We start from the raw sequence: 26,943 nt of genomic DNA, 5'->3' as shown, positions 1-26,943 counted from the left end.
TCTGGTACTAGATATGATCATTATTACGACTAAGGATGTATATACACATAGCCATATCTGTTTCCATTTTTTAAAAAATTATTAGGCTGGGTGTGGTGACTCATGCCCATAATCCCAACACTTTGGGAGGCTGAGGCGGGACGATTGCTTGAGGCCAGTTCAAGCTGGGCCAGGCTTGGTGTCTCAAACCTGCAGTCCCAGCACTTTGGTAAGCCACGGTGGGCAGATCACTTGAGCCCAGAAGTTCGAGACCAGCCTGGTAACGTGGAGAAACCTCACCACTACAAAAATTACAAAAAAATTAACCAGGTGTGCCGGGCGTGGTGGCTCATTCCTGTAATCCCAGCACTTAGGGAGGCCGAGGAGGGCGGATCACCTGAGGTCATGAGTTGGAGACCAGCCTGACCAACATGGAGAAACCCTGTCTCTACTAAAAATACAAAATTAGCTGGGTGTGGTAGCGCATGCCTGTAATCCCAGCTATTTGGGAGGCTGAGGTAGGAGAATCGCTTTAACCTGGGAGGCGGAGGTTGCGGTGAGCTGAGATTGCACCACTGCACTCCAGCCTGGGCAACAAGAGCGAAACTCCATCCCAAAAAAAAAAAAAAAAAAAAACCAGGTGTGGTCGTGGGTGCCTATAGTCCCTCCTCCTTGAGAGGCTGAGGTGGGAGTATTACCTGAGCATGAAATTTGAGGCTGCATTGATCCGTGATTGCGCCACTGCACTCCAGCCTGGGAAACAGAATGAGACCCTGTCTCAAAAAAAAAAGAATGGCCGGGCGTGGTGGCTCACGCCTATAATCCCAGTACTTTGGGAGGCTGAGGTGGGCGGATCACCTGAGGTCAAGAGTTCGAGACCAGCCTGGCCAATGTGGTGAAACCCCATCTCTAATTTTTGTAATAATACGAAAATTAGCCAGGTGTGGTGGTGGGCGCCTGTAATCCCAACTACTTGGGAGGCTGAAACAGAATTGCTTGAACCCAGGCGATGGAGGTTGCAATGAGCTGAGATCATGCCACTGCACTCCAGCCTGAGTGAAAGAGCAAGACTCTATCTCAAAATCTTAAAAAAAAAGAAAAAGAAATTGGCTGGGGACACGGTGGCTCGCGCCTGTAATCCCAGCACTTTGGGAGGCCGAGGCAGGCGGATTTCCTGAGGTCAAGAGTTCGAGACCAGCCTGACCAACATGGAAAAACCCCGTATCTTCTAAAAGTACAAAACTAGCCAGGCATGGTGGCATGTGGCTGTAATCCCAGCTACTCAGGAGGCTGAAGCAGGAGAATCACTTGAATCTGGGAGGCGGGGGAGGCAGAGGTTGCGGTGAGCCAAGATCGTGCCATTGCACTCCAGCCTGAGCAACAGGAGTGAAACTCCATCTCAAAAAAAAAAAGACCAGCCTGGGCAACATACCAAGACTCCATCTCTACAAAAAATGAAAAAATAATTAGCTGAATATATTAGCGCATGCCTGTACTCTCAGCTGCTGGGGAGACTGGTCGAGGTGGGAGGATAGCTTGAGCCCAGGAGGTCAGGCTACAGGGAGCCATGATTAGGTCACTGAACTCCAGCCTGGGTAACAGTGAGACCCTGTCTCAAAAATAATTAATTTCAAAAATGAGAAAATATATACATCTATGTTTGTGTAAGTATGCTTTACGATGTTCACACAATGACAAGATCACCTAACGCCATGTTTCTCAGAACTTACCCCCATTATTAAGTGACTGACATTCTACTGATTGTGTATACAGTAGCTTACTTCAGAATTCCTCTTGTGGGGCCGGGCGCGGTGGCTCAAGCCTGTAATCCCAGCACTTTGGGAGGCCGAGACGGGTGGATCACGAGGTCAGGAGATCGAGACCATCCTGGCTAACCCGGTGAAACCCCGTCTCTACTAAAAAATACAAAAAACTAGCCGGGCGAGGTGGCGGGCGCCTATAGTCCCAGCTACTCGGGAGGCTGAGGCAGGAGAATGGTGTGAACCCGGGAGGCGGAGCTTGCAGTGAGCTGAGATCCGGCCACTGCACTCCAGCCCGGGCGACAGAGTGTGACTCCGTCTCAAAAAAAAAAAAAAAAAAGAATTCCTCTTGTGTTCTGTTCAGTGCTTTAGATTACTTTCACATATACTTTAATGGCAGTCTTTGTGCATTGTCCCTTTTTCTGTAGTTAACGAGTTATTTAGTCTGATTTTCATTAGAAGGATAGTAGTCAAGGTCATTATCAAGAAACCACTGTACTTTCTTTTCATCTGATTGTTAATACATTACTTTGGGTCTTTGATGTTTATTTATTTAGGCCTTCCTAGATGTTCAGTAAGGCACGTAGTGGATTATACTGAGATCAGTTGACATGCAAGTTGAGCTTAACCCTCTTCTTCTCTCTAGGATGTTTTAGAAGAATGTATGTCTCTTCCCAAGCTATCTTCTTATTCTGGATGGGTGGTAGAGCACGTCCTACCCCATATGCAGGAGAACCAACCTCTTTCTGAGACTTTGCCATCCTCTGCGTCGGCTTCAGCCCTAGACCAACCCTCGTTTGTTCCCAAATCTACTGACACAAGCTCCACCTTTTCCCCAGCCTCCCCTGCAACACCAGATGGAACCAAGGTAAGGTTGTGATCAGCTTAAAACAAAAGACATGGTGGCTGCAAAGTCAAAATGTTTAATATTGTCATATGACAGTGCCCATGCCCTGGGGAAAATAATGATCACTCATTGTTGTAGCTGTTTGTAGAGAGCATGTTGACAGCATCATTCAGTGTTCTCTTTAGACAGACCCAGAGGGAGAAAAATCCCCTCTATTCTTAGTACCCAGAATAGTATAACTAATTTCATGAGCAATTGGATTATTTTTTTTTTCTGATGAACGCTGCATCTGTTTAACTGATACGGTCTTCCTTTTTGTGTTATCTGCTGGAGGAAGGCTTAGAGTGAAATGTATACCTGCTCTGAAAGTTTACATGTCTTCTCTCATTGGTTCTGTAGGAGATTTTACCTTATTCCTGGTTCTGTTTTGTCCCTGCCTTTGTTTTTTTGTTATTTCTCCCACTTAAAAATGCTGAACTGGGGCCATTTCCTCTCAGAAATCCCTCTCTCTCACTAGAGAGAGAGCTGTTTTCCTTTCTCTTAATCTTGCCTATTAAACCTCCACTCTTAAACTCAAAAAAAAAAAAAAAAAGTTAAATTGAACCCAACACAATGGCTCATGTCCATAATTCCAGTGCTTTGGAAGGCCAAGACAAGAGGATTGCTTGAGCCCTGGAGTTCAAGACCAGCCAGGGCAACATAGTGAGACCTTGTCTCTCCAAAAAACTTAAAAATTTGTTAGGCATGGTGGCTCGAGCTTGTCGTCCTAGCTACTTAGGATGTTGAGATGGGAAGATCGCTTGAGCCCAGGAGTTTGAGACTATAGTGAGCTGTGATCAAGTCATTGCATTCCAGCCTAGGCAACAGAGTGAGGTAGGGACCTCAAAAAAAAAGTTAAATTTTGGAGGTTTTTTAAAATTATTTTTTTATATAGAAATAGTTTGTGTATATACAAATATATGTGAACATGTTGTCTTCTTCACCGCCCTCCTTTTTTTTGAGCTAAGGTCTGTCTCTGTCACCCAGGATGGAGTGCAGTGGCATGAACATGGCTCACTGCAACCTCCACCTCCCAGGCTCAATCCACCCTCCTGTCTCAGCCTTCCAAATAGCTGGGACTGGATACCACCATGCTTGGCTATTTTCTTTTTCCTTTTTTTTCTTTTTTTTGAGACGAAGTCTTGCTCTGTCCCCCGGCTGGAGTGTAGTGATGCAATCTCAGCTCACTGCAACCTCCAACTCCTGGCTTCAAGCGATTCTCCTGCCTCAGCCTCCTGAGTGGGGCGCGATCTCGGCTCACCGCAATCTCCACCTCCCAGGTTCAAGCAATTCTCCTGCCTCAGCCTCCTAAGTAGCTGGGATTACAGGTGCGTGCCACCACGCCTGGCTGATTTTTGTATTTTTAATAGAGACGGGGTTTCACGATGTGGGTCAGACTGGTCTCAAACTATTGACCTCAGGTGATCCGCCCATCTCAGCCTCCCAAAGTGCTGGGATTACAGTTGTGAGCCACTGTGCCTGGCCAGTTTTTTTGTTTGTTTGTTTATTTGTTTTTACATAGAAAGTGTATATTTTTCTTTCTATCTAGTAGTTCATCTTTTAAAATATTAGTCTTTAAAAAATATTCTTTGTGGCCAGGTGTGGTGGCTCACACCTGTAATGCCAGCACTTTGGGAGGCTGAGGCAGGCGGATCACTTGAGGTCAGTAGTTCGAAACTAGCTTGACCATGGTGAAACCCCGTTTCTACTAAAAGTACAAAATTAGCCTAGCATCGTGGCGCACGCCTGTTATCCCAGCTACTTGGGAGACTGAGGCATTAGAATTGCTTGAACCCGGGAGACAGAGGTTGCAGTGAGCTGAGATCACGCCATTGCACTCCAGCCTGGGTAACAAAGCAAGACTCAGTCTCAAAAAAAAAAAAAATATATATATATATATATATATTTTATATTTATATGTATATTTATATATATTTATGTATATATTTATATACACACACACACATTTATTTATTTTGTTGTTATTGTTGTTGTTGCCAGAAAAGGTCTAGGTACTTTAAAATATATATTTTTAGCAACTGAACATCTTAGGGAAAAAAATGAACCTCCACCTAGATGTCATATTTTATATAAAAATTAACTCAAAGTGATCATGGACTTAAATGTAAAAAAAAAACTGTAAGCTTTTTAGAACTAAAATATAACCAGAATCTAGGTCTGGGTAAAGATTTATTTATTTATGGCTGGGCGTGGTGGCTCAAGCCTGTAATCCCAGCACTTTGGGAGGCTGAGACGGGCGGATCACGAGGTCAGGAGATCGAGACCATCCTGGCTAACACAGTGAAAGCCCATCTCTACTAAAAATACAAAAAACTAGCCGGGCGAGGTGGCGGGCACCTGTAGTCCCAGCTACTCCAGAGGCTGAGGCAGGAGAATGGCGGAAACCCGGGAGGCGGAGCTTGCAGTGAGCTGAGATCCGGCCACTGCACTCCAGCCCGGACGACAGAGCAAGACTCCGTCTCAAAAAAAAAAAAGATTTATTTATTTATTATTTATTTATTTATTTTTGAGACAAAGTCTCGCTCTTGTCCCCCAGGCTGGAGTGCAATGGCACGAACTCAGCTCGCTGCAACCTCTGCCTCCCAGGTTCAAGTGATTCTCTTGCCTCAGCCTCCTGAGTAGCTGGGATTATAGGTGCCTGCCACCACGGCCGGCTAATTTTTGTACTTTTAGTATAGACGGGGTTTCACCATGTTGGCCAAGCTGGTCTTGAATTCCTGACCTCAGGTGATCTGCCCGCCTCAGCCTCCCAAAGTGCTGGGATTACAGGCGTGAGCCACCTGCCCGGCCTAAGTGAAGATTTATTTATTTAACATTCCTGAATTAGCAGAACTATAGAGAAGGAGAATAGCTTAGAGATAAGGGATGGGGGAGGAAGTGGTGTGGCTATAAAGATAGGTGTTACATGGGGGAGTTGGTGGTGATAGAACAGCTTTGTATGTTGAGTGTGGTGGTGTTTACATGAATCTATGTGTTATGAAATTACATAGAACTGTACAGGAGAACAAATGAATGCCTTTAAAACTGGTGAAATCTGAATAAGCTCTGTGGATTGTACCAATATCAATTTACTGGTTTTGTTACTTTATTGTATTTATGAAAGACGTTACTATTGAGGGAAACTGGGTGAAAAGTACATAGGAGCTTCCTGTATGTATTTTTGCAACTTTCTGTGAACATCAATTATTTAAAAATTAAGATTTTTTTTTTTTTTTTTGAGACAGAGTCTCGCTCTGTCGCCCAGGCTGGAGTGCAGTGGCCAGATCTCAGCTCACTGCAAGCTCCGCCTCCCGGGTTCACGCCATTCTCCTGCCTCAGCCTACCAAGTAGCTGGGACTACAGGCGCCCGCCATCTCGCCTGGCTAGTTTTTTGTATTTTTTTAGGAGAGACGGGGTTTCACCGTGTTAGCCAGGATGGTCTCGATCTCCTGACCTCGTGATCCACCCGTCTCGGCCTCCCAAAGTGCTGGGATTACAGGCTTGAGTCACTGTGCCTGGCCTAGATTTTTTAAAAAGTATTTTCATGAGCAGCTTGTTGGCAGCAGATTCTAATCTGAGGGCATGCTACAATACTGGCAGGATCAGTGGACTTCAGTTTCTTTATCTGTAAATCTCATTCGAGGCCAAATTGCTGAGGTCTTTATTTTTTTGATACGGGGTTTCGCTTTTGTCGCCCAGACTGGGGTGTAATGGCGCGATCTCGACTCACTGCAACCCTGGGTTCAAACGATTCTCCTGCCTCAGCCTCTTGAGTAGCTGGGATTACAGGCATGCGCCACCATGCCTAGCTAATTTTGTATTTTTAGTAGAGACAGGGTTTCACCATGTTGGCCAGGCTAGTCTCAAACTCCTGACCACAGGTGATCCACCCGCCTTGGCCTCCCAACATGCTAGGATTACAGACATGAGCCACCGTGCCCAGCCTGAGGTCATTTTCATGTATAAAATTCCATAATCTTTGGAGCCACTGCGCTTGACCTAATAAATTCTTAAATGGTTTTATGTAATGGATTGTCACATTATTTAGGAATTTTTGGCATTTACATTAGAAAAACCCAGTTTGGCATAAGGGACTAAGGGAAGTTTTAATTCATATAACTAGGAAGTCTAGCAGTGCATTTGGAATCACTTAGATCTGGGAAAATCTACATTCTGCATGTTTCTGCTTGACATTATTTATTATTATTTTTCAAGCATCTCCCCCACATAGGATTGATGTTATTTTTGACTCAATCTAGTAACCTAAACTCAGGGCTTTGCCTCTCCATTTCTCAATTATTGGTTTCATTGTTGAGATAGACTAGGTGGCAAGATGGCTGCTGGTAGCCCTGGACTCAACATATTCTTAGGTTAGCATTCCCATATAGCTTCATCAGAAAAGTTCGGAGATATCCATGTCAGGTGTGTTAATGAAAATAAAAAAGCTGGGTGTGGAATCCCATCACTTTGGGAGGCCAAGGCAGGTAGAATACTTGAGCTCCAGCATTCGAGACCAGCCTGGGCAACGTGGGGAAACCCCATTTCTACAAAAAAATTACCTGAACATGGTGGCTCATGCCTACGGTCCCAGCTACTCAGAAGGCTGAGGTGGGAGGATCCTTGAGCCCGGAAGGTTGTGGTTAAAGTGAGCCTAGATAGCGCCACTGTATTCCAGCAGGGGTGATAGAGTAAGACCCTGTCTCAAAAAAAAAAAAAAAGAAGGCAGGGCATGGTGGCTCACGCCTGTAATCCCAGCACTTTGGGAGGCCAAGGCAGGTGGATCACGAGGTCAAGAGATCAAGACCATCCTGGCTAACATGGTGAAACACCATCTCTACTAAAAATATAAAAAATTAGATGGGCGTGGTGGCGGGCGCCTGCAGTCCCAGCTACTCGGGAGGCTGAGGCAACCTCTGCCTCCTGGGTTCAAGGGATTCTCCTGCCTCAGCCTCCTTAGTAGTTGGGATTATAGACACCTGCCATCCCGCCCGGCTAATTTTTGTCTTTTTAGTAGAGACAGGGTTTCACCATGTTTGTCAGGATGGTCTCGAACTCCTGACCTTGTGATCTGCCCACCTCTGCCTCCCAAAGTACTGGGATTACAGGCATGGGCCACCGCGCCCGTCCTGAGGATCGAGTACTTTGATAGTCAGCTGTCTCCTGAAGCCAGGAGGGTGGAAGCTTAGGGATGTGAGTTGGGGATACTCCATCCAAACCATCCCAGGACAAATGGACACTGATCTGAAGAAAGGGGAAACATTTTCTGTGCAGAGTAAAACAAGCAGCCAGAAAAACATAGAAAAACCCAAAAAATCACCCAAAGTCGCAAACATCAATTTGTTAAAGAAAACAATTAGAGGCCGGGCATGGTGGCTCAAGCCTGTAATCCCAGCACTTTGGGAGGCCGAGACGGGTGGATCACGAGGTCAGGAGATCGAGACCATCCTGGCTAACACGGTGAAACCCCGTCTCTACTAAAAATACAAAAACTAGCTGGGCGAGGTGGCGGGTGCCTGTAGTCCCAGCTACTCGGGAGGCTGAGGCAGGAGAATGGCGTAAACCCGGGAGGCGGAGCTTGCAGTGAGCTGAGATCCAGCCACTGCACTCCAGCCTGGGCGACAGAGCGAGACTCTGTCTCAAAAAAAAAAAAACAATTAGAACAAAGTCAGTGTCATTCATGAAAAGCACACTGGCTCTGACCTAAATTTTTTTTTGTTCTTGTTATTGATGGTTGTTCATCAGTTGGCATGTGGTCTTTGTCTAGAAGAGATAACACCAATTAAAAACTTATTAAAGCTTATCATATTAAAAACTTACTTATTTTCCCATTTTCTACTCATATAGGGCAAAGATGAGTCCCAGCACACAGAATCTATGGTACTTCAATCCTCACGGGGGATCAAAGTGGAAGGCTGCATCCGAATGTACGAACTGGCGCACAGAATGAAAGGAGCAGTAAGTGAACCCGTGAAGGAAGGCAGGCTTGATCCTGCGAGCCACATTTAGCTGCAGTTCCCCAGGGCGTAAGAATAGGCACTGTATGCTACTCACCCTTCCCACCTACTGTTTAGTTTGGGGGGTAGTGTAATGTAGAGGTCAGGAGTGAGTGCTCTGAAATCAAGTCTGCTTTCAGATCCTGGCTGTTTTATTTTATATGTGACTTTGGGAAAATTATTTAGCCTTTTCTGGCTTCCATTTACTTCTCCAAAATTTGGAAATGGTCTGGGGTTGTTAGATAAGCTTATACTGAGAAGATGGGACTTTAGCCTTTTTTTTCTTTTTTTCTTTTTTTTGACATGGAGTTTTTGCTCTTGTTGCCCAGGCTAGACTCCAGTGGTACAATCTTGGCTCACTGCAACCTCCACCTCCCAGGTTCAGACTCTTCTCCTGACTCAGCCTCCCAAGTAGCTAGGATTACAGGCTTGCACCACCACACCCAACCACTTTATTTTGTATTTACTAGAGGCGGGGTTTCACTATATTGGTCAGGCTGGTCTCAAACTCCTGACCTCAGGTGATCCACCCACCTCAGCCTCCCAAAGTGCTGGGATTACAGACATGAGCCACTGTGCCCAGTCAGGACCTAAGCCTCTTGAAAAAATAGCAGCACTATTTTAATTAATTTATTTGATTATATTTTTGTTTCTGTTTTTGTTTTTTTTTTGAGACGGAGTCTTGCTCTGTCGCTCAGGCTGGAGTGCAGCGGCACAATCTTGGCTCGCTGCAAGCTCCGCCTCACAGGTTCATGTCATTCTCCTGCCTCGGCCTCCTGAGTAGCTGGGACTATAGGCTCCCACTACCACGCCCAGCTAATTTTTTGTATTTTTAGTAGAGACGGGGTTTCACCGAGTTAGCCAGGATGGTCTCGATCTCCTGACCTCCGTGATCCATCCGCCTTGGTTTCCCAAAGTGCTGGTATTACAGGTGAGAGCCACCATGCCCGGCCTGTTTTTCGTTTTTGTTTTTTTGAGACAGCGTCTTGCTTTTGTCGGCCTGGGTTGGAGTGCAGTGGTGTGATCTCGACTCACTGCAACCTCCACCTCCTGGGTTCCAGCAGTTCTGCCTGAGCCTCCCAAGTAGCTGAGATTACAGGTGTCCACCACCACGCCTGGCTAATTTTTGTATTTTTTAGTAGAGATGGGGTTTCACCATGTTGGCCAGGCTGGTCTCGAACGCCTGACCTCAGGTGATCCACCCACCTTGGGATTACAGGCATAAGCCACTGCGCCCAGCCTGTATGACTTTTTTAATTAGGAAAGCAATACATGATTTTGTAAAAATGTTTCAGAGTACAGGAATTTAGAAAATGAAAGTCTTGGCCAGGCGCGGTGTCTCATGCCCGTAATCCCAGCACTTTGGGAGGGTGAGGCAGGTGGATCACCTGAGATCAGGAGTTCGAGACTGGCCTGGCCAACATGGCGAAACCCCATCTCTACTAAAAATACAAAAATTAGCTGGACATGGTGGTGCATGCCTATAATCCCAGCTACTCGGGAGGCTGAGGCAGGAGAATTGCTTGAACCCGAGAGGCCTCAGAAGTGGCAGTGAGTCAAGATTGTGCCACTGCACTCCAGCCTGGGCAACAGAGCAATACTTTATCTCAAAAAAAAAGAAAAGAAAAAGAAAATGAAAGTCTTCTAGCATCTTGCTCATTGGTCATTGAGTCAATAAATATTTGCTGAGCATCTATGTGCTAGATGCTGTTCTAGGTCTAGATAAAGCAGTAAACATTGTAGACATAGAGCTTATATTGTGGTAGAGAGAGACAGAAGTAAACAAGAGAAATAGGTAAAATATTTGGGGCCGGGCGTGGTGGCTCACGCCTGTAATCCCAGCACTTTGGGAGGCCGAGGAGGGCAGATCATGAGGTCAGGAGATCGAGACCATCCTGGCTAACATGATGAAACCCCGTCTCTATTAATAATACAAAACAGTAGCCTGGCGTGGTGGCAGGCGCCTGTAGTCCCAGCTACTCGGGAGGCTGAGGAAGGAGAATGACGTGAACCCTGGAGGTGGAGCTTGCAGTGAGCCGACATCAGGCCACTGCACTTCAACCTTGGTGACAGAGCAAGACTCCATCTCAGAAAAAAAAAAAAATTTGGAACGTTGTTATCTGGGTGAAAGATGGTGGTTGCTTAGAGTAGGGTGGTAGCAATGGAGATGGTGAGAAACGACTAATATGCAGATATCAAAGATTTATTTCTTGCATTTTTGGAAATTTTTCCCCTTGATTAGTTCACCTCTTCATTGCCTAAATTAATCCTCTATATGTCCGATTCTTACTTTCATTTTCCTTTTGTCTTTTTGTTTTGTTTTCTAGAAGATTTCTGTATTTTATCCTCCACCTGTTAATTGAAAAAATACATATGTATTTATTATGTCTAATTTTCATAAGTTTTTTTGTATTCTCCACTTGTTCCTTTTTCAGAGAATCTTATTTTTGTTTCTTATACTCAGAGCTCTTTTTCAGATTCACTTGTGTTCCTTGATAAACATATTCTTCTGGATTCATTGTTGTTTATTTGTTCATCTTGATCCCTTTTAGGATATAGAGATTCCTCAATTATCTAAAGATCCTTATTGCTAGTAATCAGATCAGAGATTCAAGGGGAATAATCAGAAACAAGGTTATTAAGTTTTAGGATTTCCTAAGTGCCAGCATATTGTTTTGGAATACTAGCTGCCATACTAACAGATTAGCTATTTCTGGACAGTTTATTCATTTTCTTTTGAAGAAGAACGTCACATTTTTTTTTGGCTAGCAGTATTCATTACCTTGTGGCTTAAAACAATAACTGGCATTCATTACTGTCTTTCGTGTTTCTGGGGCATGTCTGGGCTCAGGTGGTTTTCATTTGGGATTTATTGTGGTTTCAGTGGCTGAAGCTAGAGTCATCTCAAAGACTTCATCATTTACCAGTCTGGTAGTTGAGGTTAGCTGTTGGCTGGAACTCCTACCCTCTCCATCAGGCCTGGGCTCCCTCATAGCGTGGTGGTTAGGTTCCAAGAGCAAGCATCCTAAGAGATACTGGCAAAGCTGCAAAGCCTTTTTAACCAAGTCTCAGAAGTCATGTAACCTAATTTTTTTTTTTTTTTTGAGATGGTGTCTTGCTCTGTCGCCAGGCTGGAGCACAGTGGCGCAATCTCGGCTCACTGCAACCTCTGCCTCCTGAGTTCAAGCGATTCTCCTGCCTCAGCCTCCTGAGTAGCTGGGACTACAGGCATGCGCCATCATGCCCAGCTAAGTTTTGTATTTTTAGTAGAGACGAGGTTTCACTATGTTGGCCAGGATGATCTTGATCTCTTGACCTCATGATCCTCCTACCTCGGCCTCCCAAAGTGCTGGTATTACAGGTGTGAGCCACTGTGCCTGGCCTATTTTTTTTCCACATTCTATTAGTCAGGGTAACCTGCTCAGGTTGAAGTAGAGGGGATGTGAGGATTGTCAGACAATTTGCAGATCTGTTTTAAAATCATTATAGCACAGGCCAGGCGTGGTGGCTCACACCTGTAATCCCAGCACTTTGGGAGGCCGAGGCAGGCAGATCACTTGAGGTCAGGAGTTTGAGACCAGCCTGGCCAACATGGTAAAACCCTGTCTGTACTAAAAATACAAAAATTAGCCAGGCATAGTGGTGCATGCCTGTAACTACTCGGGAGGCTGAGGCTGGAGAATCGCTTGAACCTGGGAGGCGGAGATTGCAGTGAGCCGAAATCATACCACTGTACTCCAGCCTGGGTGACACAGTTGAGACTCTGTCTCCAAGAAATAAAAAATAAAAATAAAATAGCTGGGCACGGTGGCTTGCGTGTGTAATCCCAGCACTTTGTGAGGCCGAGGTGGGTAGATCACAAGGTCAGGAGTTCAAGACCAGCCTGGCCAACAGAGTGAAACCCCGTCTCTACTAAAAATACAAAAATTAGCCAGGCATGGTGGCAGACACCTGTAGTCCCAGCTACTTGGGAGGCTAAGGGAGGAGAATTGGTGGAACCCAGGAGGTTGAGGTTGTAGTGAGCCGAGATTGCACCACTACACTCCAGCCTGGGCGACAGAGTGAGACTCCAAAAAAAAAAGAGAAAAAAAAAGCCAGGCACCCGTGGCTCACGCCTGTAATCCAAGCACTTTGGGAGGCTGAGGCAGGAGGATCATGAGATCAAGAGATTGAGACTATTCTGGCCAACATTGTGAAACCCTGTCTCTACTAAAAATACAAAAGTTAGCTGGGCATGGTGGCACATGTCTGTAGTCTCAGCTACTTGGGAGGCCAAGGCAGGAGAATCGCTTGAACCCGGGAGACAGAGGTTGCAGTGAGCCGAGATCGTGCCAGTGCACTCCAGCCTGGGCGACAGTGCGAGACTCTGTCTCCAAAACAAAACAACACAAACAAAAACATATATATATATGTATATGTATATATAAAATAAAATCATATATATATATATAAAATAAAATCATAATAGCGCAAATGCCTGGCTTTTGGCTGTTTTGATCTAATGACTAGCGGAAGAGAGCAAGAGTTGACTGTTTTGTCTACAAACATTCAACCATTAGCTCTGTTTTCAGCCCCATGAGGCCCACCTGTATGAGTCATGGCATTTCCCAGTCTTGAGACACTGAAGTTCGGCTGGTAGATTGGCTTTCTGCTCCCGTGAGGCATGGCCTGCTTATGTACGTACGTACGTGTGTTGGGATGTGTGTGTGTGTGTGTGTGTGTGTGTGTGTGTGTATCCTTGGGTTTTCTTAGCTCTGCTCTATCGTTTATTGCTTCTCCACTATTTTTTTTTTTTTAAAGACAGGATCTCGCTCCATTGCCCAGGCTGGAATACAGTGGTACAATCACTGCTCCCTGCAGCCTTGACTTCCTGGGCTCAGGCATTCCTCCCACCTCAGCTCTGCCTACTTTCTTTTTTTTTTTTTTTTTTTTTTTGAGACGCAGTCTCGCTCTGTCGCCCAGGCTGGAGTGTAGTGGCGCGATCTCGGCTCACTGCAAGCTCCGCCTCCCGGGTTTACGCCATTCTCCTGCCTCAGCCTCCCGAGTAGCTGGGACTACAGGCGCCTGCCATCTCGCCCGGCTAGTTTTTCTGTATTTTTTAGTAGAGACGGGGTTTCACCGTGTAGACCAGAATGGTCTCGATCTCCTGACCTCGTGATCCACCCGTCTCGGCCTCCCAAAGTGCTGGGATTACAGGCTTGAGCCACCGCGCCCGGCTCTCCCTACTTTCTAAATAACTGGGACTGCAGGTGTGCACCACCACACCCAGATAATTTTAAAATTTTTAGTAGAGACGGGGTCTCTCTGTTGCCCAGGCTGGTCTCGAACTCCTGGGCTCAAGTGATCCTCCCGCTTTGGCCTCTTCAAGTGCTGGGATTACAGATCTCAGCCAGTGCACTTGGCCACTTCTCTGCTGTTTTCCAGAAGTATGTAGAAGGTTTTTCCCTACTGGTGACCTCTCTCATGCTCTATGTGGTATTATGTCTTTTTTTCTTTCCAATTCTCACTTTAACAGAGTCCCAGAGGAGAGGATATATATGCTTGTTTTCAGTTTGCCTTCTTTCACTGGAAGCTTTAAAATAAGTTTTAAGACTGGGTACAGTGGTTCATGCCTATAATCCCAGCAGTTCGGGAGGCCAAGATGGGAGGATAGCTTGAGGTCGGGAGCTCTAGACCATCCTGGGCAATATAGTGAGACCCTGACTCTATAAAATATTTAAAATTAGTCCTGTGTGGTAGTAGGCACCTTTAGTCCCAGCTACTCAGGTGGCTGAGTTGGGATGATCCCTTGAGCTCAGGAGTTCAAGGCTGCTGTGAGCTATAATTGTGCCACTGCACTCCAGCCTGCATGACAGGGTGAGACCCTGTCTCAAAAATAAACAAACAAAATATAATTATGTTTTAAAATAAAATAACATAATGTCTTAACAGTAGATTTTGACATATCTCCATGCCAGCTGGCATCTTGTCATCCTTAAGGGCTGCGTAGTATTCTGCATATGACTGTACTATAATATGTGTCATCATTCCCCAGTTAAGTGGTTTTAAATTTATTGCTGTTATCAACAGGGTTCCAGTGAGCATTCTTGTACATATATCTTGGCACACGCATACAGGCATTTCCTCAGGATAAATTCCTGAAATAGAACAAGTGTCAAAGGATATAGACACTTCAAGTTTTGATAGTTGAAGGAGCTCCAAAGAGCAGGTGTTAAACCTTTTCGGCTGGGCGCGGTGTCTCACGCCTGTAATCCCAGCACTTAGGGAGGCCGAGGCAGGCGGATCACAAGGTCAGGAGATCGAGACCATCCTGGCCAACATGGTGAAACCCTGTCTCTACTAAAAATACAAAAATTAGCTGGGCGAGGTGGCAGGCGCCTGTAGTCCCAGCTACTCGGGGAGCTGAGTCAGGAGAATCGCTTGAACCCGTGAGTCAGAGGTTGCAGTGAGCCGAGATCATGCCACTGTACTCCAGTCCGGTGATAGAGAGAGACTCCATCTCAAAAAAAAAAAAGAAAAAAAAAAAAACCTTTTCAGGAGGGCCTGAGGCAATGGCAGGAGGAGCAGGAGAGGAAGGTGCGAGCCCTCTCGGAGATGGCATCTGAACAACTGAAGCGGTTTGATGAATGGAAGGAACTGAAGCAGCATAAGGAATACCAGGACTTGCGGGAAGTAATGGAGAAGAGGTGAGTATCCCTGAATTATGACTGGGAATGTTGATGTGTTCAACTGGAACTCTTTCCCAAGAGGAATTCCAAGGGGAAAGAATTGAACAACTTCTGAGTCCTTAAATATCAAGGTGAAATAGGCAGAGATGTTTATAACCTGGAAAGAAGACCAAACTTGGAAAGACAACCAAAGTAACACAGAGGGAGGCTTTTAGGAGAGGTAAAACAATTTTACAGGCATGGTGGAACACAACTGTAGTCTCAGTTACTAGGGAGGCTGAGGCAGGAGGATTGCTTGAGTCCAGGAGTTTGAGGCTGTGGTGAGCTATGCTCTCCAGCCTGCGCAACATAACGAGACCACATCTCTGAGAAAAAGGGAAGGGAGGGCAGGGAGAGGGAGAGAAAAGGAAGAGAGAGAGAGAGAAAAGAGAAAGAGAACGAAGAAAAAAACGAAAGAAAAACAATTTTAGGAAGTATCCCTGACTATTCCTCCCTGCCATTTTTCATGCAGCTCCAGAGAAGCCTTGGGACACCAAGAGAAGCTAAAAGCTGAGCACCGTCACAGAGCAAAGGTCAGAGCCTGGCAGAATTGGTGTGGGTGTTTTGGTGTCTGTCTGTAACCTGCCTGGAGAGCCAGGTTTTGGCAGATGGCAACCATGGAGGATCTGGCCATATTATGCCTGTGTGTGACTAACCTTGGGATGTCCTCTTGCTGCTCTGAGTCCATCTGTGAAAATATGTAGCCCACATAGAATTTGAGGATTGTGGAAAGAAGAAGCAGCCCAAGAGCCCCTCAGAGAGAAGTCACTCAGCCCTTTTCTACAGATTCTCAACCTGAAGCTGCGGGAGGCGGAGCAGCAGCGTGTGAAGCAAGCGGAACTGGAGCGGCTTCGGAAGGAAGAAGGCCAGGTCCGCCTGCGGGCCCTCTATGCTCTGCAGGAGGAGATGCTGCAGCTCAGCCAGCAGCTGGATGCTTCTGAGCAGCACAAAGGCCTGCTGAAGGTCGACCTGGCTGCCTTCCAGACCCGAGGCAACCAGCTGTGCAGCCTCATCTCAGGGATCATCCGGGCCTCTTCAGAGGTGAGGGTGGCTTCAGAGTGACTCTTTGCTGTCTTTGAAATGGAAGACTTTAAAAGCAAAATTACTTTCTGACTTAAAAAGTAATATCTGTGGCTGGGAGCGGTGGCTCACGCCTGTAATCCCAGCACTTCGGGAAGCTGAGGCTGGCAGATCACGTGGTCAGGAGATCGAGACCATCCTGGATAACACGGTGTGAAACCCCATCTCTACTAAAAAATACAAAAAATTAGCTGGGCGTGGTGGTGGGCACCTGTAGTCCCAGCCACTTGGGAGGCTGAGGCAGGAGGATGGCTTGAACCCAGGAGGTGGAGTTTGCAGTGAGCCAAGATGGTGCCACTACACTCCAGCAACAGAGCGAGACTCTGTCTCAAAAAAAAAAAAAAAAAAGGAATATCTGCTATCTCCTTTTTTGGGGGAAAAACCAAACATTAATTTTTTTCTCCCTTTCTCTTTACCTAAGAAGAACCCCCGGTAACATTTTATTTTGTTTCTTTTATTTTTTTTTTTTTTTTTATACCTGCTTTTTTTGGAATCTTTTTTTTTTTTTTGCAGCAGCAGCAGCAGGGTCCCCCCTTTGTCACCCAGGCTGGAGTGCAGTGACACAGTCTTAGCTCATGCAACCTCTGCCTCCTGGGCTCAAGTGAATCTTCCACCTCAGCCTCCTGAGTAGCTGGGACTACAGGTGCATACCACCATGTCCTGCTAATTTTTGTATTTTTTTGTAGAGACAGGGTTTTGTCATGTTGTCCAGGCTGGTCTCGAACTCCTGGGCTCAAGTGATCCCCCTACCTCGGCCTCCCAAACTGCTGAGATTACAGGTGTGAGCCACCATGCCAAATTTTTTTTGTTTTGTTTTGTTTTTAAGTTAGAAACAGGGATCTCACTATGTTTCCCAGGCTGGTCTTGAACTCCTGGGCTCAAGTGATCCTCCCACCTCAGCCTCCCAAAATATTGGGATTACAGGTGTGAGCCACTATACCTGCCCTGTTTCTTTGCTTTGCTTTTTTTTTTTTTTTTTTTTTTTGAGACAGGGTCTCACATTCTTGCCCAGGCTGGAGTGCAGTGGTGTGATCATGGCTCACTTCAACCTCTGCCTCCCAGGTTCAAGCGATTCTCAGATCACTTGAGGCTAGGAGTTCGAGACCAGTAGGTTTCAGCCAACATGGTGAAACCCCGTCTCTACTAAAAATATAAAAAGTAGCTGGATGTCGTGACGCACACCTGTAATCCCAGCTACTTGGGAAGCTGAGGCATGAGCATCACTTGAACCTGGGAGGCAAAAGTTGCAATGACCGAGATCCTGCCACTACACTCCAACCTGGGCAACAGAAATTCTTTCTCAAAAAATAATTATAATAAAACAGTATTATTTTTGTGTAACATATTGTCACAAACTTAAAAAAAAATTATGCTGGCCCTTGTTGCTGAGAATACGGAAAAATTTATACTTAGAAACTGTGGATGTGGTAGTAAGTTGGAATTATTAATACCTTTAAGAGAACAGGGAAGGCCGGGCGCGGTGGCTCAAGCCTGTAATCCCAGCACTTTGGGAGGCCGAGACGGGTGGATCACGAGGTCAGGAGATCTAGACCATCCTGGTCTACACGGTGAAACCCCGTCTCTACTAAAAAATACAAAAAACTAGCTGGGCGAGATGGCGGGCGCCTGTAGTCCCAGCTACTCGGGAGGCTGAGGCAGAAGAATGGCGTAAACCCAGGAGGCGGAGCTTGCAGTGAGCCGAGATCGCGCCACTGCACTCCAGCCTGGGCGACAGAGCGAGACTCCATCTCAAAAAATAAAAAATAAAAAAAAAAAAAAAGAGAACAGGGAAAGCAGTATCAACTTGTTGAATGTGGATACTCCATTGGTGCAACAATTACAGTTGTAGGAAATTTATTGACTTGTGTGAGGTATGATTTACCTAGGGAATGACCACTAAGCACCATCTCCGTCACTCTGACAGAGTGGCTATCCTACAGCAGAGAGCCAAGCTGAGGCTGAGCGAGCTCTGCAGGAAATGCGGGACCTCCTTGTGAACTTGGGGCAGGAGATGACCAGAGCCTGTGAAGACAAGAGGAGGCAGGATGAAGAGGAGGCCCAGGTAAAGCTGCAAGAGGCACAGATGCAGCAGGGACCAGAAGCCCACAAAGAGCCCCCAGCTACCAGCCAGGGCCCAGGAGGGAAACAGAATGAAGGTGGGTTTTGGTATGGATATGGTCCTTTAACTTATTTTAAGTTTCAAATCTGAAGAGAAACAAGAGAATGTGTTGAATGTTGTGTTAAACTGTAGGACAGTTAACCAGAATTTTATGTACTGTATTTCATTCAGTTGTGGTTGATCTGGAGTCTGATTTAAGATTCCAGCACTTTCGTTAGGACTTGAAATTCTGTATAACTCTAGCAGATACATTATTTCAATTATTGCTGCTGCTGAGTATTGTAAATAAATGCCCACAGATATGTGTTTGTGTAATACTTATAAGGGGTCAGGAGTTTGGGTGAGACCAGCCTGGCCAACATGATGAAACTCCATCTCTACCAAACATACAAAAATTAGCTGGGCATGGTGGCGCACACCTATAGTCCCAGCTACTCGGGAGACTGAGGCAGGAGAATCGCTTGACCCAGGAGACGGAGGTTGCGGTGAGCTGAGATCGTGCCACTGCTCTCCAACCTGGCGATAGAGTGAGACTCCATCTCAAAAAAAGAAGAAGAATCAGTGTACCATAGTGTTTGAGAATGCTGACTCTGGAGCCAGATCAGTGGGAGTCTAGTTTTTGTTTTTTTGTTTCTTTTGCGATGGGGATGGAGATTCGCTCTTGTTGCCCAGGCTGGATTGTAGTGGCGCAATCTTCGGCTCTCTGCAACATCCGCCTCCCGAATTCAAGCAGTTCTGCCTCAGCCTCCCAAGTAGCTGGGATTACAGGTGCCTGCCACCGCACCTGGCTAATTTTTGTAGTTTTAGTAAAGATGGGATTTCACCATGTTGGCCAGGCTGGTCTTGAACTCCTGACCTCGTGATCCACCCGCCTCGGCCTCCTGAAGTGCTAGGATTACAGGCATGAGCCACCACACCCGGCCTGGGAGTCTAGTTTTTCTTTTTTGGTGTTTTTGTTTTTTTTGAGATGGGGTTTTGCTCTTGTTGCCCAGGCTAGAGTGCAATGGCACGATCTCGGCTCACTGCAACCTCCACCTCCCAGGTTCAAGCGATTCTCCTGCCTCAGCCTCTCGAGTAGCTGAGATTACAGGCATGTGCCACCATGCCCGGCTAATTTTTTTGTATTTTTGGTAGAGATGGGGTTTCTCCATGTTGGTCAGGCTGGTCTTGAACTCCAGACCTCAGGGGATCCGCCAGCATTGGCCTCCCAAAGTGCTGGGATTATAGGCGTGAGCCACTGCGCTTGGCGTTTTTGTTTGTTTGTTTGTTTGAGATAGGGGTCTCACTCTGTCACCCAGGCTAGAGGAGTGCAGTGGTGTGATTACGGCTCACTGTAGCCTCGCCCTCCCAGGCTCAAGTGATCCTTCCCACTCAGCCTCCCAAGTAGCTGGGACTACAGGCATGTGCCATCCTGCCTGGCTAATTTGTGTATTTTTTATAGAGATGGGATTTCACCATGTTGCGCAAGCTGGTCTCAAGCTCCTGGGCCTGTCTTGGCCTCCCGGAGTACTGGAATTACAGGTGTAGGTCACCATGCCCAGCCTTAGTTTTTCTACTTAGTAGTAATGCGACCATGGCAAATCACTTAACATTTTTGTGCCTGTTTCTTTTTCTATAAACTGGAGATAATAATAGTATCTATTTCATAGTTACTGTGACAGTTAAAGCAGTTAGTGCATACATAAAGTGATTATAACAGTGCCTGCCTCATATTACGTGTTCAGTAAATACGAGCTATTACTAAAACCTTCTTTTATTTCTCAGACCTCCAGGTGAAGGTACAAGACATTACAATGCAGTGGTACCAGCAGCTGCAGGATGCTTCCATGCAGTGTGTGTTGACCTTTGAGGGCCTGACCAACAGCAAGGACAGTCAGGTAGGGGAGAGGTATATGGCAGTAATTTTGTGGGCTTGATGGTTCTCAGAGAATGAGCACTTCGTGTCCCAAAGGAATGTAGCTGGCATATCACTTTACCTGATTCTAAGTGACATCTACTCAGCTTTTCAGAACACTGTCTGCCTTCTCACTGTTCTCTTCTGGCAGGCCAAAAAGATAAAGATGGACCTCCAGAAGGCTGCTACCATCCCAGTGAGCCAAATCTCTACCATTGCAGGTTGGTCAGAGGGGTTAAGAACATGACCTTTCACTTCATTGTATTATTTTTCAGACTCCAAATCTATTTATCTGTAAGATTCCTATAAAAGTATATTCAAACAAATGTTTACAGTTGGATCAGTTACATATAAATCACACACATCTTGTTTCTCTGGTTTCCTCTTTAACACATAGAAGGTAATCATGGCTGAGTGCGGTGGCTCACGCCTGTAATCCCAGGACTTTCGGAGGCTGGGGCAGGCGGATCACAAGGTCTGGAGTTTGAGACCAGCTTGACCAACATAGTGAAACCCCGTCTCTACTAAAAATACAAATATTAGCCGGGTATGGTGGCTTTCACCTATAATCCCAGTTACTCAGGAGGCTGAGGCAGGAGAATTGCTTGAACCCAGGAGGCAGAGGTTGCAGTGAGCCAAGATCATACCACTGCGCTCCAGCCTGGGTGACAGAGACTCCGTCTCAAAAGGGAAAAAAAAAATGATAATCATGATATGTTTTTTTTCTTTTCTTTTTTTTTTTTGGGGGAGACAGAGTCTCACTCTGTTGCCCAGGCTAGAGTGCAGTGGCGCTATCTCGACTCACTGCAAGCTCTGCCTTCTGGGTTCATGCCATTCTCCTGCCTCAGCCTTCCGAGTAACTGGGACTATAGGTGCCCATCACCATGCCCAGCTAATTTTTTGTATTTTTAGTAGCGGTTTCACCATGTTATCCAGGATGGTCTCGATCTCCTGACCTCGTGATCTGCCCGCCTCGGCCTTCCAAAGTGCTGGGATTACAGGCATGAGTCACTGCTCCCAGCCTTTTTGACTCATTTTTAACAAGCTACCTTCTATGGTAAATTATTAGGATGGTTCTTAGCTTTGAAGTTGCAGGTTACTGCTGAAAACATCAGTAAGGGAAGGAACCTAGGCTGTGACTTGCAGACTTTGCTTCTGTTCTACAACATTAGCTTTTCTGAATTACTCCAAGCTTGCCTTGTTCATCCTCAAAGACTCCTTCTTTTCTCTCCGGACACTGAGGTTTAGAAAGAGAACCAGAAAAGGAAAAAGCTTTTCTTTAGAACCAGAGGTTCATTTGTATGGAGCTGTAGATGTGGAAGCCTCCAGATTATAGACTGAGCTGCCAGGTGGCTGGGGAGTGTGTGTGCAACTGGAACGCTCCTCTGACTCATCATGGGTTCTGTTCCCCGATTCACTTTTCATTGCCTGTAAAGCATAGGAAAATTTCAGTTCCTGCCCTTGATAGGCAGTCTGACAAAACTTACATATGACTTTGCTACCTGAAATTCTTTCTGGAACAGGGCAAGGTATAAATAAATAAAGTATTACTTTTTGGAATTTAAAGTACTGTGTCCTTTGATAGCAACAGCAAAGCAGGAGAGGTTGACTGGACAGCCACTCTACACCTCAATGGCCATTCCCAGTTCCCCCTCAGTTGACCGCAGACAGGGTCAGTACCTCCTTCATCAGGAAAATGGAGACATCCAGTGTGAGCTCCTCAGAGCCCCTTCTACCACTGCACAGTTACATTTACCTCTTAGTCTCCCGTGTCACTAGATGAGGTGTCCTTGCTGCTGCACTTACCCTTTCACCTCTGCCCTTGTTCCCTTTCCTTCCTGTCTCCTGTCAGACTTTGCCTCATTGTTTATTACCTTTCCTGTTTTCTGTGATTACATCCTTTTTACAGGCTCCTCTCAGCCTTTAAGTATGCATGAGCTCCTCACATCCTAACGTGAGTTTCCCTTGATCCTATGTCTTCTAAGAGTTTGCTGATCGTCCTCAGGTTTCCGTTTGGCACTGTTGCTGCTTTCTCTGTGCAACTCTACTCCTTTGACCTCCGTGGCGCCATTACTTTCCGGGTTCTTCTCCTGCCTCCCTCCCTCCCCATTACTTTCCTCTCTCTCTCTTCCTCTCTCTCTCTTCCCTTTGTAGGTTTCTCAGTCTTCTACCCCACTCTAATTGTAGGTGATTCCTAGGGATCTGCTCTTATCCTGCAGTTCTTTTCATTCTGTCTACTTACAGGGCTTCAAACATTACCTGAATGCTGATGACTCCCAAACCTACCTCTGGTTTATTCCTTTCTTCTGAACCTCAGATTCTCCAGCTTCAGCTACCTGAGGGACATCTCTGCCTATATGTCTCTTAGCTGCCTCAAGTTTAATGTGTTCAAATCCATACTCATCATCTTCCTTAGCCCTCTTTGACTCCTGTTTTCTCTGAGTAATCAGTAGCACCATTATCTACTCAGTAATCTTAGCTGGAAACCTGGGAGTCATCTTTATGACTGCTGCCTCTCTTTCACTCACCACATCGAATTAGTCTATAACTTTGCCTTTTTAAATTTTTCTACACATTTCCTGAGTCTCCCTTTGTCTCCATCATGACTGTAAGCCCTTTAAGATCTTGTATTCCAGCCAGACACAGAACATGCTCTAGAGTTAGTGCTCAGTAAACGTTTAATGAATAGGAGAGAAAGATCACCTAATTGCTGTCTTTTAAAAAGGTGGGCCGGGCACGGTGGCTCCTGCCTGTAATCCCAGCACTTTGGGAGGCCAAGGTGGGTGGATCACAAGGTCAGGAGTTCGAGATCAGCCTGACCAACATGGAGAAACCCGCTCTCTACTAAAAATACAAAATTAGCTGGGCATGGTGGCACATGCCTGTAATCCCAGCTACTTGGGAGGCTGAGGCAGGAGAATCTCTTGAACCCAGGAGGTGGAGGTTGTGGTGATCTGAGATCATGCCATTGCACTCCAGTCCGGACAAAAAGAGCGAAACTCTGTCTCAAAAAAAAAAAAAAAAGGTGGATGTCAGCTGGGCCCAGTGGCTCACACTTATACACTTATAGTCCCAGCACTTTGGGTGGCTGAGGTGGGTGAATCATCAGAGGTTAGGAGTTCGAGACCAGCCTGGCCAACGTGGTGAAATCCTGTGTCTACTAAAATACAAAAATTAGCCAGATGTGGTGGCAGGCGCCTGTAATCCCAGCTACTCAGGAGGCTGAGGCAGAAAAATCACTTGAACCTGGGAGGCGGAGGTTGCAGTAAGCCAAGATCATGCCATTGCACTCCAGCCTGGTTGACAGAGTGAGACTTCATCTCAAAAACAAAAAAAAAGTGGATGTCGCCAGGTGTGGTGGCTCACGCCTGTAATCCCAGCATTTTGGGAGGATGAGGCGGACAGATCACTTGAGGTCAGAAGTTTGAGATCAGGCTGGCCAACATGGTGAAACCCTGTGTGTACTAAAAATACAAAAATTAGCCGGGTGTGGTGGCATGCACCTGTAGCCCCGGCTACTTGGGAGGCTGAGGTGGAAGAATCGTTTGAACCTAGAAGGCAGAGGTTGCAGTGATGCAGTGAGGTGACATTGAACCACTGCACTCCAGCCTGGGCGACAGGGTGAGACTTCATCATCTCTAAAAAAAAAAAAAAAAAAAAAAAAGGTGGATGTCCATGAGTGGTTAGAATTAGAATTAGAAGAAATCTTGAGTAAGGACATGATGTTGGTGTGGCCTGGGGAGGCCATGTCGGTCTAGGATTGTAAGATAACTAACTTTCCTCCTACCTAGAGAGGTATGGAGAGGGACTAGATGGGGCATTCAGCCAGTGGGGTCCACATGGTTGACTTTAAAAAAATTTTTTTTAATAAGAGAACTGAATGAGATTTCTGAAACTTTTGTGACATTTCTTGAAGTGATTAGGAATTTGACAGGGTGTTTCTCAACTGGAGATGCTATATTGATTAAAACATTGAATTCAGGACTTCAGGTAACGTAAAGTAATTCAGATCTGCTTTTTTTTTTTTTTGAGATGGAGTCTCGCTCTGTCACGCAGGCTGGAGTGCAATGGCACAATCTCGGCTCACTGTAACCTACGCCTCCTGGGTTCAAGCAATTCTCCTGCCTCAGCCTCCCCAAGTAGCTGGGATTACAGGCACCCGCCACCACACCTGGCTAATTTTTATATTTTTAGTAGAGACGAGGTATCACCATGTTGGTCAGGCTGGTCTTGAACTCCTGACCACAAGTGATCTGCCTGCCTCGGCCTCCCAAAGTGCTGGCCCAGATCTGCTTAAGCAAAAAAAAAAAAAAAAGCATTTATTGGAAAGATAATATTTTACAGAACCCAATGGCAGGAATGAACTGAGGTCTCAGGAGCTAGAAACTTTAGTTCTTTTTTCATCTCTCATCTCCTCTGCCCCCTCTACATCTCCATTCTTATTTTACATTGCCGTTCTTTGGTCTTCATGGCAGGTACACAGCCCTGCCTGTGAGTGTATGTGACACAGGGCCAGCTACCTCAAGGAAGTGACTCTTGCTTGACTGACTGGCTCAGCTTGACTGCCTCTAATCTAACTAGCTGGTGTGGGGGTGGAGCACACAGGATCTTTGGTACAAATATAGCTGTTACGAATTCACTTCTGTGTCTCTGAGGATGGAGGAAGGCAAGTCCCAGAGAAGGGGGCATATCATCAAGAGCTGGGCAGATCCTTTAGAACATTTTTCCTAGAGATGTGACTAACTCCTCTAGAGATACCAACCACAGCCCTTGGGGTCTATAACAAAATATAACACCTCTTTCTATACTGTTTATCCCTTCATTTTATGTGTACAGTAAGGGATACTGTTTATCCCTTCATTTCTGTAGGGCAGGCACAGCTGGGTTTTTGTAGATGCTTTGTAATTACAATGATGAAACAGGCTGGGCATGGTGGCTCACGCCTGTAATCCCAGCACTTTGGGAGGCCAAAGCAGGCGGATCACTTGAGGTCAGCAGTTGGAGACCAGCCTGGCGAACATTGTGAAATCCATCTCTGAAAAAAAAAAAAAAATACAAAAATTAGCCCAGGAGGCTGAGGCATGAGAGTTGCTTGAACTTGGGAGGTGGAGTTTGCAGTGAGTCAAGATTGTGCCACTGCACTCCAGCCTGGGCGATAGAGCAAGACTGTCTCAAAAAAAAAACAAGAAAAAGAGATTGATCTGTGGTTGTATCTTTTAATTTCTCTCTATCATGCTCAGGCTCAAAACTGAAGGAGATCTTTGACAAGATCCACAGCCTGCTCTCTGGAAAACCTGTTCAATCTGGTGGGCGCTCTGTGTCTGTCACACTTAACCCACAGGGGCTGGACTTTGTTCAATACAAACTGGCAGAGAAATTTGTGGTGAGAAACCTTGTTGCGAGAGGTATGGGAAGAAGAGGCTGGTGTACAAGATTTCAGCCTTTCTCTGGTATTAAAATTGTACCCACCTCTGTGTTCTCAGAAACAAGGCGAGGAGGAAGTGGCCTCTCACCATGAAGCAGCATTCCCCATCGCAGTTGTGGCATCTGGGATCTGGGAGCTCCACCCCAGAGTGGGGGACCTCATTCTTGCTCATCTACATAAGAAGTGTCCTTACTCTGTTCCTTTCTATCCCACTTTCAAGGAGGGAATGGCTTTGGAAGACTATCAGAGGTAAAGTTGTTTTTCTCCCTACTCACTATCCCTAGAGTGATTAGTGAAATATAAATGGAATTGGAATTTGTTTTTCCCTCCTTCTCACAGCTCCTATTACGTACCTTGAATGTTCTATCAGAAATATAATGTCTTTCGGCCAGGTGTGGTGGCTCACGCCTGTAATCCCAGCACTCTGGGAGGCCGAGATGGGTGGATCACAAGGTCAGGAGATCGAGACCATCCTGGCTAACACGGTGAAACCCCGTCTCTACTAAAAAATACAAAAAACTAGCCGGGCGAGGTGGCGGGCGCCTGTAGTCCCAGCTACTCAGGAGGCTGAGGCAGGAGAATGGCGTGAACCCGGGAGGCAGAGCTTGCAGTGAGCTGAGATCCAGCCACTGCACTCCAGCCTGGGCGACAGAGCGAGACTCCGTCTCAAAAAAAAAAAAAAAAAAAAAAAATTTGGGAGGCTGAAGCAGAAGGATCACTTGAGCCCAGGACTTCAAGACCAGCCTGGGTAACACAGTGAGACCCTGTCTCTACAAAATTAGCCAGGTGTTGGCTGGGTACAGTGGCTCATGCCTGTAATCCCAGCACTTTGGGAAGCCAAGGCTGCCAAAGCCGGCAGATCACCTGAGGCCAAGAGTTTGAGACCAGCCTGGCCAACATGGTGAAACCCCGTCTCTACTAAAAATACAAAAAATTATCTGGGCATGGTGGCAGGCTCCTGTAATCCCAGCCACTCAGGAGGCTGAGGCAGGAAAATCACTTGTACCCGGGAGGCGGAGGTTGCACTGAGCCGAGATCATGCCATTGCACTCCAGCCTGGCAACAAGAGTGAAACTGTGTCTCAAAAAAAAAAAAAAAAA

At 46.1% G+C, this 26,943-nt stretch overlaps 1 protein-coding gene across 1 annotated transcript in view; it reads left to right on the top strand.

The window, feature by feature from the left end:
• GLE1 (GLE1 RNA export mediator) overlaps positions 1-26,943 on the top strand; it is a 36,393-nt gene that overhangs the window by 2,829 nt on the left and 6,621 nt on the right. The window contains exons 2-11 of the mRNA XM_026457172.1: positions 2,386-2,607; positions 8,470-8,580; positions 15,156-15,304; positions 15,798-15,858; positions 16,112-16,366; positions 18,330-18,561; positions 20,289-20,401; positions 20,570-20,639; positions 25,659-25,801; positions 25,902-26,092. Of these exons, the coding sequence (XP_026312957.1) occupies positions 2,386-2,607; positions 8,470-8,580; positions 15,156-15,304; positions 15,798-15,858; positions 16,112-16,366; positions 18,330-18,561; positions 20,289-20,401; positions 20,570-20,639; positions 25,659-25,801; positions 25,902-26,092 (1,547 nt within the window). The remainder of the gene's footprint in view (positions 1-2,385; positions 2,608-8,469; positions 8,581-15,155; positions 15,305-15,797; positions 15,859-16,111; positions 16,367-18,329; positions 18,562-20,288; positions 20,402-20,569; positions 20,640-25,658; positions 25,802-25,901; positions 26,093-26,943) is intronic.

The sequence above is a fragment of the Piliocolobus tephrosceles genome, chromosome 14 (genome assembly GCF_002776525.5).
Source record: "Piliocolobus tephrosceles isolate RC106 chromosome 14, ASM277652v3, whole genome shotgun sequence".
NCBI classification, from domain to species: Eukaryota; Metazoa; Chordata; class Mammalia; order Primates; family Cercopithecidae; genus Piliocolobus; species Piliocolobus tephrosceles.
The sequence above is the reverse complement of the archived record's forward strand: the minus strand, read 5'-3'. Positions and strand labels throughout refer to the sequence as shown.